The 14,619-nt window shown below is 44.4% G+C and overlaps 1 protein-coding gene across 2 annotated transcripts in view; it reads right to left on the bottom strand.

Moving 5' to 3' along the window:
• Positions 1-14,619, bottom strand: part of FLT4 (fms related receptor tyrosine kinase 4) — a 150,750-nt gene that overhangs the window by 20,946 nt on the left and 115,185 nt on the right. For both annotated transcript variants that reach the window (XM_053298500.1, XM_053298499.1), the window contains exons 17-21: positions 14,095-14,230; positions 13,132-13,236; positions 3,896-4,009; positions 3,564-3,652; positions 603-762 (exon numbers count right to left, since the gene is read on the bottom strand). In XM_053298500.1, the coding sequence (XP_053154475.1) occupies positions 603-762; positions 3,564-3,652; positions 3,896-4,009; positions 13,132-13,236; positions 14,095-14,230 (604 nt within the window). The remainder of the gene's footprint in view (positions 1-602; positions 763-3,563; positions 3,653-3,895; positions 4,010-13,131; positions 13,237-14,094; positions 14,231-14,619) is intronic.

Raw genomic sequence — 14,619 nt, 5'->3', positions numbered from 1 at the left:
AAGGTAATTTTAATAACACCAACTTTATTTATATGGCAGCTGTATTACAAATTGTTCTCAAAGTAAAACTCACAGGTGGCTCACACAGTCAATTCATGGAAGATAGCTGCCTGCTCCCTCATGGCCAGGAATGAACACAGAGGAAAGCTGCATGTTTCTTGCCCCCTGCTGAGTCCAGTAGGTAGGTTTAGGTGGGCAGGTGAGAAGGGTTGAAGTGAAGTTTTGCAGGTGGTGGGGGGAAGCAAAGGGTTCAGACCAATTTACTTCACTTTGATCCTGCTTCAGCCCCAGGCAATTCTTCCAGCCAAAGTTGAATAGGTCCCCAAAGCTTCACACAGTCCTAAATCCATCTAGTGTTACTCCTTCCCTTTTCTTCTGCCTCTAGGTCCAGGATGAAAACAAACACCGTCCACCCTACCACTGGCCTAGCCCTTAATTACACTCACTAGTGTAATTAAGGCTCACTAGTATAAAGCTTAAAACGGTGCAATTTATTTTGGTCCAGGCTCCCTGCTCACACAAATGTTAATTTCTTCATGATAATTCAATATGTTGCTAGATTAAGAAGAAACACTGGATAACTGAGGCATGTGTCTCTTTACCTTCTTGTATAATGAGAGGTTGCGGTGCTGTTGCCTGGCTCTTGTTCATGAGAAATCTGCTAAGAATTGCACTGTCACTGGTACAAGACCGGCTCCTCCTGTCTGCTCTGACAGCTTCCACAATAGAACGAACTTGGATGCGCAATCTGGGGGATTTCTCCTAGGAAGACCATAGAATTATCATGAGACAGACCAACAACTGCAGTGAACCAGACACTGGTGAACATTCCTTCTCAGAACATTCCTTCTCAGTTAAGCAATCTAGAAACTCAAATTTCTGTTTAGTAGAAGGAAATTAAGGGACTAATTAAATGTGAAGGTGACAGACCAGTGTGTTATAATGCAGATAAGTAAAATGGATGTGGGACAATTTAAAGTAGATAAAGAGAGATGCAGAATCTTTCCTCTGCTGGTTGCCTTTTGCTTGTTCCCCACAATCCTTCCCCAGTTGCTTTTCTCCTGATCAATCTCTCAGATTGTGAGCAAGCTCAGCCAGGAGAAATGCAGCTGGAGGGGGTAGGAGGTTTTTGTGTGTGATGGGAAGCAGTGGGACTGCCACTTCTTCATTTAAAGCACTTCCCTGCTTTATTGTGTCAAGTCAAGGAGGCTATTCACACAATGGGGCAAAATCTGCCCCATCGTGTGAACCACCGGTCTCGGCTGTGAGCCTGGTGGTTCCTAGGCAGGTAACCTGCCTAAGTACCCCTCCCCTTAGCCTGGGTTTGCGGAGCAAGCACTCCGCAAAACTGGGCTATCTGGTTGTGAGTAGCCCCCGGAGGGGAGACAAAAAGCTGCGCGTTCGAATGGCCCCCGAGCTCCCCAGCCCCCGCCGGCTCCGTCACGGAGCCAGCAAGCATGTGGGCGGCCGATTAGGCCACCCAGGGCTCCCTTTCCGCTCGTGAGCGGGGACAGTGGGCTTAGCCCGCTCACCACCCCAAACCGGGTCTCACAGATCATGAGACCCAGTCCAAGGGTTGTGTTGCTGACATTCGTCTCAGCATATTTATTCAGACATCAAGCATTTACAGTGGAACTGAAAACATGCCTAAGCACATAACTGAACCCATTTCAAACTGGCTTTCAAGCGGGCTATGGAGCTGAGACTGCCTTGGTTGGCCTGATGGATAATCTCCAACTAGTTATTGACAGAGGGAGTGTGACAGAGTTTGGTTCCTACCTCTCTGGTAGATTCTAGATGGTGTTGCTTTGGAAACTTGCTCTGCAAAGTGAGAACTAAAGTATGGCGTTACACAAGGCTGCATACTATCTTCAGTGCTCTTTAACATCTACGTGAAACCACTGGGAGGGATAATCAGGAGGTCTGGTGCAGGGTGTTATCAATATCACCCAGATCTATTTCTCCATATCAACCTCATCAGGAAATTATTATTATTATTATTCTTTATCTGATTTCTATTATATTTATTCAATTTCTATACCGCCCTTCCAAAAATGGCTCAGGGCGGTTACACAGAGAAATAATAAATAAATAAGATGGAAATGACATAACTTCCCTGAATGCCTGCCTGTAATGGGCTGGATGAGGGATAACAAACTGAAGTTAAATCCAAATAAGATGGAGGTACTGACTGTGGGTGGTTGAAACCCAGATGGTTTAGATCTGCCTGTTCTGGGTGGGGTTACACTTCCCTCAAAATAAAAAGTAGGTAGCTTGGGAATGCTCCTGGATCCAAAACTCTCTCTGGTTTCTCAGGCTGAGGTAGTGGCCAGGAGCACTTTTTATCAGCTTCAAATGATGTCAGCTTTGACCATTTCTGGAGGAAAATAACCTTAAAACAGTGGTTTTTCTGGTAACCTCCAACCTTGACTACTGTAATGCATGCTATGTGGGGCTGCCTTTGCATATCGTCTGGAAACTACAATTGGCACAGAATACAGCATCCAGACTGGTCTTTGGGACAACCCAAAGGGATCATATAACACTGATTTTTAAAACAACATTTGTATTTGTCCATCTAGTCTATCCAAAGATCTCCCCAGATGATGAGGGTTCATATTAAAAAAGTAGGGATGTGCACAAATTGTGATTCAATCACTAATTCGAAGCACAGCCTGGGCACTTTTAAAAGGGAGGAGAACAGGTCTGTACCTGCTACTCTTCTGCTCGCCGCAACTTCCTGCTGTTGCGGTATGCTCCCCAGCTGCCCTCATGCACTGGCAGTGCTTGCCCCAGTTGACCTCGTGCACTGGCAGCATGCACGTGGCCTCTGCACATGCGCAGTTGTAATTTCTGTGGTCAGCGTGGTTGTTGTTCACACAAATGGGCACTGCACATGCACGGGGACCATGTGCATGCCACCACTGTGCAAAAGCAGCTGGGGCGAGCGCTGCCAGTGCATAAGGGCAGCTGTGGAGTCTGCCGCAGCAGCAGAAAGCTGTGGTGAGTGGTGGAGGAGAAGGTACAGTCCTGTTCTCCTCCCTTTTAAAAAGGTGCCCAGGCTGTGCTTCGAATTAGTCGAATCGAATCACGATTCGTGCACATCCCTACTTCTTTATCATGAACCCTGCTGCCCATTAGGATCATCTGGGGAGATCCAGTTACGGTTGCCACCGGCTCATTTGGTGGTGACTCAGGACCAGGCTTTCTCTGTGGCTGCCCCAGGGCTTAAGGAATATGCTTCCTGTCAAAATAAGAGCATCTCCATCTCCGATTGCTTTTAAAAAGACCCTCAAGACACACCTGTTTTCTCAGGCTTTTAACTAAAATTAATTTTAAACTATTTAATTGTTTTTATTCTGTGAAATTGTTTCGTGTTTACTCTGTATTGTGTGCACCACCTAGAGATACACATATTAGGCAGCATATAAATATGATAGACAGACAGACTTCTTTGCATCATATTCTCAGGTCTGCAACATACTAGATCTATGACACACACTTTTTTTGTCTATCTGGAAGACGAGGTTAGAAATATTACCAAGATAATGTCAGTCACATACCCCATAAGGACTAAATCCTTCCCGTTTGGTTCGCAGGTAATTGGAGAGGTTTCCATATTTACAGAATTCAACAATAACCATCAGGGGACCTGCAGAAAGAAAGCCAAAAAGCAAATATGTTCTTTAGGCAGTGTTCAGAGTATGAGGCTTCATTTTACCTTGACTGTCACACTGTACAATCTTCATGATACATCTTTATGATACACTACCAAACACAGAGGAATGTATACAAGGGCAGTGTGGCTGAGAGACTGCTGCACAGACAGATAAAAAATCTTGTATTTTCCCCTGACATCTCCTGTTAGTCATTTAAGCTGAGAAAGAATACTTACCATTTGGTTTGGTGCAGGCACCCAGCAGGTTAACCACGTTGAGATGGTTTCCGATGTGGATGAGAATCTTCAGCTCTGACATGAGTGCCTTATGCTCACTTGCAGTAGCTCCCTCTGAAAACATAAAACCATGTAACATTTACTTCCTAATCTCTGCTTCCAGCTTCATTTACATCTCTATTGGTCACCCAAACCATTCAAGCTTTTTCTCTCTCTTTCTTTCTTCCTTTCCTAAAAATGTAAACATAGCATTACACTATGAGACGTTAAAATAACCACAACGAACAAAATACACTTCCCTTCATTCCATAAAATCACTTCTACAAGGGAGAAAGGGTAGCCTACGCAACTGCACAGCATGGACAACTTCTCCAGACAATAAGTATACTGCTTTTGATTAAATGGCATGACATTTAATGCTCTCATGACTGCGCAAAAGAGCCTTTGTCCTCCAAACATTTGCCTTGATGAATCCCATGCAACATAGCCATCATCACATGCTGATTGGCCCTGCATGGCAATGCTACTGCATATACCGGTAGATGCACCATGTTCAACTTCTGTTAATTGACCCAACTGATAATTGTTTGCAAGGCATAAGCTACATTTGTAGTTCATCTGCTAATTTGCAGCATATGAAATGTATTAGCTGATGCCTTGCAAACAATTTTCAGTGGGGACTGCAAGTGTCACTCTTGAATCCCTTTTGCACAAGAGTAAATTATTCGGTAAGGTACTTGCAGCTATTGCCCCAAATAATATTTCTTGGGAAGAGTTCAACAAGTCTCTCACAGTTTAGAGTCTTCATAGGTAGGGGAGTAGGACTGGATATGTCCACCCTGCCCACTGGAAATGCTCATCTACCTTCAGGACTACTTGATACCAATGCACGTAGGCATAAGCTACATAGTAATTAACTCTTGAAATATTTAGGCTGAACTTAGCAGTCTAATTCCAATGTTTTATAACATGGACATCCAACGTACCTTCAGAGAGAACAGGTGGGTTCTAAACAGAGCATCATCTGAATTGCCCCTTGCTAATTTGGAATTATGCCTCAAGCTTTTCTGAAAAGTTAGAATTCTAAGGGGTTTGGATTTTCATGGTTGTGACTGAAGCAGATGGGTTCAGAGCTTCCTGTGGAATTTTAGACCCAGAGGTTTATTTTGACAAACAATACCCTAAATACCCAAAGGTACCCTTGAACAGCTGGTCTTGTGGAGAGCTGGTCTTATGGGGAGAGGAGAGCTGGTCTTGTGGTAGCAAGCGTGACTTGTCCCCTTAGCTAAGCAGGGTCCACCCTGGTTGTATATGGGAGACTTGATGTGTGAGAACTGTAAGATATTCCTCTTAGGGGATGGAGCAGCTCTGGGAAGAGCAGAAGATTCCAAGTTCCCTCCCTGGCATCTCCTAGATAGGGCTGTGAGGCAACCTCGGAGAAGCTGCTGCCAGTCTGTGTAGACAATACTGAGCTAGATGGACCTATGGTCTGACTCAGTATATATGGCAGCTTCCTATGTTCCTAACAGCTAATGCAAAAAAGTTGACACCTGGAGAATCTGAGCAGCACCTGTAGCTGTCTATGGAGTCAATTGTTGCTCCATTAGAGTATGTCACTCACATCTGTTTTCACATCATCACCCACAGCATAGTCCTAGCTAAATTTCTGTCTCCTGCACTGCAGTCAGTCTCTGGGAATCATAACATTTTACTGTTTCCTTTTCCTGCTCCTTACTGTTTCTCTTAAATAATCTAGTGGGCCTCGTAAGACTAGCAGTAGCAATGTCTATAGAAAAGCCACAGAATTACATTTACTGTACTTTTAAAAAGAGCTCTGCTTTAGAACTACAGCAGTTTTACATATGCAGCTCTGCATGCATATGATAATATTATTCTATATTTAAATCCTTTTTCTGTCTATGTCCCATAAAAACACTCTTTTTTTTTGGCTTCTCTGTGTATATTCAGTACAAAAATATTGCTAAATGCTTTAGGAATTTGACAAGAGTAATTTTTTTAATCCTCTCTCTCTTTTTTTAAAGTTAGAGATTTGGTTTTAAAAACCTAATGGTTAGCCAACAAACACACAAATTTAGGACACAATGTAGCCAAAGTGCTTCCTATTGATTTCAGTGGGAAAGTTAAGCACATGTTTAAATCTCTCCCATAGGAATTAATGAGACTTATCTGCTTCCACTTTAACAGCCATTACTAAACCACAAGCTTTTTCAAATAACCAGTGAAAGAATATTTTTCTACAGTTTCTCTACCCTAATTGGTACCAATTTTAATTTTAGAAGAACCCCAACAGTTAATTAAAAAAAGGAGAAAGACAGAGAAATATTTAAAAGGTACAATTTAAAATGTTACTTTGATTATGAAAATCTTTTATTAGTTTTACAGACCTTAAGGATTTCTATAAAATGAGTTATTCCCCGGCTATCAGTGTTTCAGTATGCTTATTAGCTAAAAGCAGTAATCTGTGCGATTCACAGATAGATTGGCCCTAGGTTGTTTTGTACACTTTGCGAAATATTAAAATATCTCCCCTTTCATTGGCACTACTTTGTATCAGTACTGATGCCTATTGCCTCCCCACTTCTTTCTAAAAGCTGGCTGGGTAGGCTTGCTCCCTTCCCCTTTGTCTGCTGATAAACTCTCCCACAGCAGTGGAGGAAATCACTCTCAGACCTCATCCATGGTCACTCTCCATGGCCTCCAAGAATCACTCTTTGACGTCATCCTGGGCCTGCTCAATTCCTTACTTATCCCTCCTCTCTGAAGTAATTTGTTTTTCCTGTTCAATAGCTAGCTGAGTATTCCTTCTGTCATTTTCTACATACTTCCTCCTGACTTTCTCCAACTTTTCAGCCACCCCGCTTAGCAACCCACAAAAGCCTTCTTGTTCCATCATATACTATACTTCTTGTTCAGTATAGTATGCACAATGTCCCAAGGTGGCACTGGAAAGGAAAGGCCCTTTCGTTGTGTTTTGCTGCAAGTACTGCCACTTGCAAAATGCTGTCCAGATGAACTAAATGTAAGACTGGCTCTATTAACAGATTAATGAATTTACTACTTGGTAAATGGTCATCTGTAATCAGCCATGCCAGCTTGTGCTTCTCAGGGACAGCTTTCAATCCAAGTCTGTGGCTCCTTCTAATCCTGGTGCTGCCCGACTGCCTGCCCCGATCTTCCTGGACTGGATAGCTTTTGTCCTACCTGGGCCTAAACCTAAGTTTTAAAGACTCTGTAAACCCAGTCTATGTTGTTTAGTAACATATAGCTTCTATAAGCATCATCAAAATATCATGTGGAGATATCATAGCATTTTTTTCAAATCAGTTCACTAATTTATTTATTTATTTATTTCATTTATAGACTGCCCCATCCATAGGCTCTGGGCGGTGCACAAGAAGTTTAAAAAGACATAAAACAAACACCATCTTAAAAAACACTACATAAAACAATATAAAAACAATTCAAAACAATTTAAAACCAGTTAAAATACCCCCAAACAATTTAAAAACCTTGGAAGGCCAGGCCAAACAAATAAGTTTTTAGGGTTCTCTTAAAGGCCAACAGTGAGCCTAAACTGCAGATATCTGCAGGGAGTGCATTCCATAAGTCCGGAGCAGCTACAGAGATGGTCCGTTTCCGAGTCGCCACCAGACGTACCGATGGTAACTGGAGACGGACCTCCTCAGATGACCTTAATGTGCGGTGGGGATCATGCAGAAGAAGGCGCTCTCTAAGGTAGCCCAGATCCAAGCTGTACAGGGCTTTAAAGGTAATAATCAGCACTTTGTATTTTGCCTGGAAACATATCAGCAGTCAGTGCAACTGTTTTAAAACAGGCATAATATGGTCTCTCTGGGTTACCCCAGAACCAGTCTGGCTATCGCATTTTGAACTAACTGAAGTTTCTGAACTATGTACAAAGGCAGCCCCATGTAGAGTGTATTGCAATAGAGGTGATGCACCACTGTTTTGAGGTCATTTTCATCAATGAATGGACGCAGCTGTCGATTCAGCCGAAGTTGATGGAAAGTGCTCCTGGCCATAGCTTCTACCTGAGATGCCAGAGTGAGGCCTGGATCCAAGAGCACTCCCAAGCTGTGTACCTGTTCCTTCTGGGGGAGTGTAACCAAACTCAGCACAGGGAGTTCTAACTCATCCTTCAAATTCTGATCCCCCACAATGATCACCTCTGTCTTGCTTGGATTTAGCTTCAATTTGTTATCCCTCATCCAGCCCACTGCTGCCCATAGGTAGGCATTTAGGCAGTGAATGCCATTTCCTGATGATGATGATGATAAGGGAAAATAGATTTAAGTGTCATCAGCATACTGATAACACCCTGCACCAAATTGCCTGATGACCTCACCCAGCAGTTTCATGTGATGTCAAAAAGTATTGGTGACAGAATTGCTCCTGTTTCAAAGAGCAACCGTCACCAAGTTCCACCATCTGGAATCTGCCTGAGAGATAGGAGCGGAACCACCGCAAAGCAGTGCCTCCTATCCCCAACTCCCCCAGGCGATCCAGAAGGATACCATGGTTGATGGTATCAAATGCTGCCATGAGATCCAAAAGAACCAACAGAGCCACACTCCCTCTGTCAATTCCCTGGTAAATCTTATCCATCAGGCCGACCAAGTTGGACTCAATCCCATAGCCTGCTCTAAAGCCAGTTTGAAATGTGTATAGATAATTGGTTTCCTCCCAAACTGCCTGAAGCTGGTTATCCACCACTCTCTCAGTCACCTTGCCCAACCATGGGAGATTGCAGACTGGCCTATAACTATCCATCACTGAGGGATCTAGGGAAAGCTTCTTAAGAAGTGGTCTAATAATTGCATCCTTCAAACAAGGAGGCATCCTACCCTAGGAATGTGCAAACAGGTTCGATGCCAAACATCGAATGTATCCCAGACCACGCAAAGGCCAATTGCGCAGGCAAGGCAGCCTCCAAAATGGCCGCTGCTGCGGAGGAAGGGCTGAAAAGCTGTTCAAACGGTTGGTATAGGTATGAAATGAGGCCGGCGGGGGAAGGGGGAACCTCCGTGGAACCCCCCACTGCCTCCAATAACTCCCCCAAAGGTGGTAAGTAAAAAAAATGTTCACGAACCCCCCAGGACCAAACTGGGGGCGGGGGGGGGGGGTTCAAGAGGGTGTGGGACCGAACTGGCCTGGTCCGGTTCGGGTCCAGTCCAGACTTGAACCGAACTGGACCAGTCAGTTCCATGCACACCCCTATCCTACCCTCCCTCAGCGATGAGTTAATGATATTAACTAGGCTATCTCTAACAATTTCCCTGCTAGATAGAAGCAGCCAAGTTGGGCGCACCACCCCAAGCAGCTTGTCCATGTCCTCAGGCATCACAGATTGAAACTGATCCAATCTAATACTGCAAGAGGGATTGGACACCATCCTAATAGATTCTGCAAAAATAGTGGAGTCGGTAGGAATACAAGATATTTTGTCTTCAAGAACCCATTCAAAGCATTGCAGCAGAACAAAGTCTTCAGTGACTGGTTTGAAACTGGAGGAACTTGAATCAAACTCCTCATAACCCGGGACAGCTCTGCTGAACATGAACCTGCAGAAGCAATGTGTGCAGATCAGAATTGTTTTTTTGCTACATGCACTGCTTCTGCATAAACCTTCAAATGGGGTCTATGCTGTGTCCTGTCAATTTCGAGCTGAGGATTTGTTATGTTTCCAAGAAAAGGCCTGTAAATTTAAAAACCTAATTGAAGTTCAAAATTTGGTTAGTAATTGGTTTCAGTATCATCAGTTAAATGAAATTTATAAGAAGGATCTTAAAGTTGGATTTGAGGATCAAATGTCGAGATTTGAGAAGGAGCTGTGTGAAAATGATGAAAAATTAGTTTCTAAAATGTATAAGCTCTTACTTTTGGAGGAGACAAGAGATGAAGTGGTTAAAACGACTATGGTAAAATGGGCTCAAGATGTGGGGTATAATATAGAAATGGCAGCCTGGGAAAAATTATGGAAAACTGATTTAAAGTTCACTGCATGTTATGTTTTAAAAGAAAATGATTATAAAATGATGTATAGGTCGTATTTGACACCTAAAAAACTGGCATTAATGTATAAAAATGTTTCAAACAAATGTTGGAAATGTGGACACTCTGAAGGATCTTTTTTTCATATGTGGTGGTCTTGTAGGAAGGCTAAGGCCTTTTGGGACATGATATATAATGAGTTAAAGAAAATTTTCAAAATGACATTTCCTAAGAAGCCAGAATCCTTCCTGCTGGGAATAACGCAAGGAGTGTTTTCCACAAGAAATTTAACATTCTTTATGTATGCAACCACGGCGGCCAGAATAGTATATGCGCAGAAATGGAAGGATAATGAATTGCCCTCAAAAGAAGATTAGTTGATAAAAATTTTGGAATATGCTGAGATGGCAAAACTTACAGTACTGATAAGAGATCAAAACTCTCTTGAGATCAAAACTCTCTCTTGGAATGTTTTAAAGAAGTTTGGAAACCATTCTTATTATACCTAAAGAACTATTTTTCTAATATTGATTTTTCAACAGGGTTTGAAATTTAGTAATATTAGCAAGTTGAGTAGAGTAAAATCGAGTTTGTAAGGTAAAGGATATATGTTTTGAATTACTATAGCAATGGTTGAATTGTATAGTTAGTGATTCACGTGGATTGGTGAGCGGGAAGTCAACATTTGTTTAATTGGATGTTACGAGATTAAGATATTGTAAAAATCAATTAAAAAATTAAAAGCAAAAAAAAAAAATAATTTCAAGCTGAGTTCTCTTCCACTTGTGCTCCAGTCACCTACCTTGCTGCTTCAGACCCTGCAACTCCTCTGTATATCAAGGTGCCACTTTTAAAGCAGGTCGGAAGGGACATTTAGGAGCAATTGTGTCTACTGCCCTGGTGAGTTCCCTGTTCCAGGTTCCCACCAGGGCATCGACAGAATCACTGGAAGGACCAACATTAAAAGTCTCCAAGGCTTTTTGGAATCCTCCAGGATGCAGCAGCCATCTTGGGCAGACCATCTTAATAGGTCCTCCGCCCTGCAGGGCTGGGTTGTGGCTGTGAAACCAACCAATGGTCCATTCGTGACAATGGGGAAACCACAGGATGCCCCACCCACGGAACACCCCCCTGATCTGAACAAAATACCAAATCGAGTGTGTGGCCAGCAACATGAGTTGGTTCTGAAACTAGTTGGAATCAGTGTTCCCTATAAGAGGGAATCCCAGATGTTGTTGACTACAGCTCCCAGAATCCCTAGCTGCAGTGGGTTTTGGCTGAGGATGCTGGGAGTTGTAGTCAAAAACATCCAGGATTTTCTGTTAGAGGGAACACTAGTTGGGATAGGCCCATAGTTGTCATGGCCGCTATGAGCTCCTGAGCTGCACCAGACAAGTCAGCCTCACAATGGATATTGAAGCACTAAAAGCCACCCCAGCACTAAAAGTCTGGGTGACTCCAACACCAGCTCTGTGACCAGCTCCGTCAGCTCAGTTAGGGAGTCAGTTGGGCAGCGGGGTGGATGATACACCAACGGAATCCCCCATCTATCCTTAGTTGCCAGCCTCAGAAATACACACTCAATATAAGTCAACTGTCACACAGGGGCCCTGGTAACGGAAATTGCATTCTTATGGAGCACAGCCACTCCACTGCCCAACCCCCACTTCCCCATGCCTGCTCCACAACAGAGTAGCCTGGTGGGAGAAGCCGGGCCCAAAATGGGCCACTATCGCCCCCCATCCAGGCCTCAGTTATACAAGCCAAGTCTTATAACATTAAATAAATAGCTTCAAGCTTAGCCAGCTCCAACATGGCTGTCCTTGCAATGAGAGCTCTACCAGGAGAGATAGGATACTGATTAGTGGATACTGACAGAATAGGCAGAGTCAAAGACCAAATAACTGAGAGTTAATTGCTATTTACTTTAGTGTATGGGTGCACCTAGCTGATTTGGGTGCCCAGACCTCCCAGGTCTGCGAGGCCCCCCCCCCGAAACCTACACTTGGGGGGCCTCGCTAAACCTGCATTTTAAAAATGTTATTACAGCCGCTGCACGGCTGAGGGGTGGCTGCTGGGGGTGAACGGAGCAGTCCTCCTCCGCTCTCTCCTCTCCAGTGATGGCCAGATCAATGCTGGGCCCATCCGCTCAGGCCAGTATCTTCTACCAACTGCGAGGTGTGCCTGTGCAGCTGAGAGATCACTGCAAGCTCATGATGGGCTTGCGATGATCTCTCAACTGGCGCACCTCGCAGTTGGTAGAAGATGCTGGCCTGAGCGAACGGGCCCAGCGTTGCTTCGGCCACCACCAGGGCAAGGGGAATAGGGGAGGGGGAATAGGAGAAGGACTGCTCCGCTCAGCCCCACTGGCAGCCACCCCTTGGCCATGCGGTGGCTTTAATTAAAAATAATAATGGAGGTTTGGTGGGATGGATGTGGGGTGGCTGCTGGAGCCCCCCTGGCCATTTGGAGGCTCCCCGGGCCTTAGGGGCCACGGACCGGGGCCCCAAGATCTGGGGGTTAGAGCATCTCTGCTTCAGTGAAGGAATCAGCTTAGTGGATCCTGTTGGTGTAAGCCAGGCCTGCTCAGCTTTGGCCCCGCAGCTGTTTTGGGATTATAACTCCCCAAATCCCCAGCCACAGTGGCAAGGGATGTGCACGAACCTGTTCGGAGGCCCTTTTACAGAAGTAGCTGGCACGCGTGTGCCTGGTGTGTGGGCGCATGGGCGCTTGTGACGTGCACGCACTTGTGCCCACCGGGCGCACACACACACACGCTACTTCCGGCCACTTCCGGCTGAAGAGCGAACGGGGCGGTAGGGAAATACGCTGCCACCCCATAGGACTTGAGGAAAACTGGGCGCCAGCAGGGGAAAAGCAGAGGGAGGGATAAGTGCACCCTCCCCCCCCCTTAAAGTGCACCCCACCGCCACCATCGAGCCACCTGGTGAGGTTCTGTGCACATCCCTAACAGTGGCCAATAGCCAGGGATTATGGGAGTTGCAGGCCAACATCTGCAGGAGGGCCGATGCTGAACAGCCGTTGTGAAAGTACAGGTGGGCACTGAGGAAATGATGTGGAATTTATAATGGGAAAGATGTCTTCCAGAGACAAATATGAACCAGACTTTTGTTTCCAGACAGACAACTAATACTCTAATTAACAGAAGCTAAATATTAACATAAGCTATATATTCTGCCTACCTTTGAGCATTTTAACTGCCACTGTCTCACAGCTGTTACTCTTATTAATTCCAAATGCAGAGGCTTCCATTACTTTCCCAAAAGCTCCATGGCCCAAGACTTTACCTGAAAAAGAAAGGGAAAAAAGAGTAGGATAAATAGAGGGCCAAGTGCAATGGTAAGAACTATTCAAAGTTCCCACAAATGAGTAACTTAATGGGACGAAAACAGAACAGGAAATTGGAACAACAAGAACAACAACAACAAGAAGAAGACAGAAAGAAAAGGTGTGAAAAAGGAAGAGGAAGGAATGGTGTTTTTACCATCTCCAGGGAGCTGCATTTTCAGAGAAAGAGCCAGGGAGGAAGTGAGATAGACCCAGAGTTGACAAAGCAAAGGAAGGAAGTGAGGTACCATTTGTTGCCCTTGACTAGAACGTGTGGGAAAGGTGAGGGCAACTCCGTGGATCAGGCTGGACAGGGATGATGACTTCATCATTTCTCTGACTACTGCTTGTCTGCCTCTCTTACATCAACTCCTGGGCAGCTGCACAGAGGCATGTGTGCATATACTGATCTGAAATGTGATGATGGATGTTTTGCTGGGACAATGAAAAGACCGAGTTCTGTGATTGATTGCCTGGACAATTGCTTCTGTAGGTGTGTTTTGTAATGGAAACCAGCTAACAGAAAGCCAGCGGGGTGTAGTGGTTAGAGTGTTGGACTAGGACCAGGGAGACCAGAGTTCAAATCCATGATACTTGCTGGGTGACTCTGGGCCAGTCACTCTCTCAGCCTAACCTACCTCACAGGGTTGTTGTGAAGATAAACTTAAGTATGTAGTACACCGCTCTGGGCTCCTTGGAGGAAGAGCGGGATATAAATGTAAAAACAAAACAAAACAAAAAAACCCAAACAGAAATGGCAATGAGAAAAAGAACTATCCCTATCTCTAACTAGTCACAAACAATGTGCTCCACCTTACCTAGCCGAAGTCGCTCCCGAGGGAATTCCCATTTGCTGGAGTCATATGGCAGGTATTCACATTGTTCCTCCAGAGGAACTTCGCCGGGGTCCATGATAATGGAAAGGTAGCCAGTCTTGATATCAGCATGAGCAGGCTGCAGGAGTGAAGTTAAAAGCAAGAGAGGCTAGTAGGGCTCTGTCATTTGGCAATGCACATAGAAAAATCACTTGCAGTATTCTTTTTGTCCTGATCATTTACATTGTGTTTTGGTTTTTATATCCTGGAACAGCAAAGGGGGAAAGCAGGTGGTTTGACACTTCAACATCAATACCAATAAAACGTCTATCCCAATAAAAGTGGGCATGTCTTTGAAATAAAACATTTATGGTTAATCCAGGATAACTTGCAGTTTTCCCTAGTTCTCTCTAAATTAGCATCTGAGCAAAGAATGTCACAAATCAGAGTTCATCCTTCAGATGTGCAGTATCCTAGGTCATGCTCTTGAGATGATGGAAATTAACATTATGCACATTGCTGCAGAGA

The sequence above is a fragment of the Hemicordylus capensis genome, chromosome 2 (assembly GCF_027244095.1).
Source record: "Hemicordylus capensis ecotype Gifberg chromosome 2, rHemCap1.1.pri, whole genome shotgun sequence".
Classification (NCBI taxonomy): Eukaryota; Metazoa; Chordata; class Lepidosauria; order Squamata; family Cordylidae; genus Hemicordylus; species Hemicordylus capensis.
Note: the sequence above shows the minus strand (reverse complement) of the source record. Positions and strands in the feature narration are given on the sequence as shown.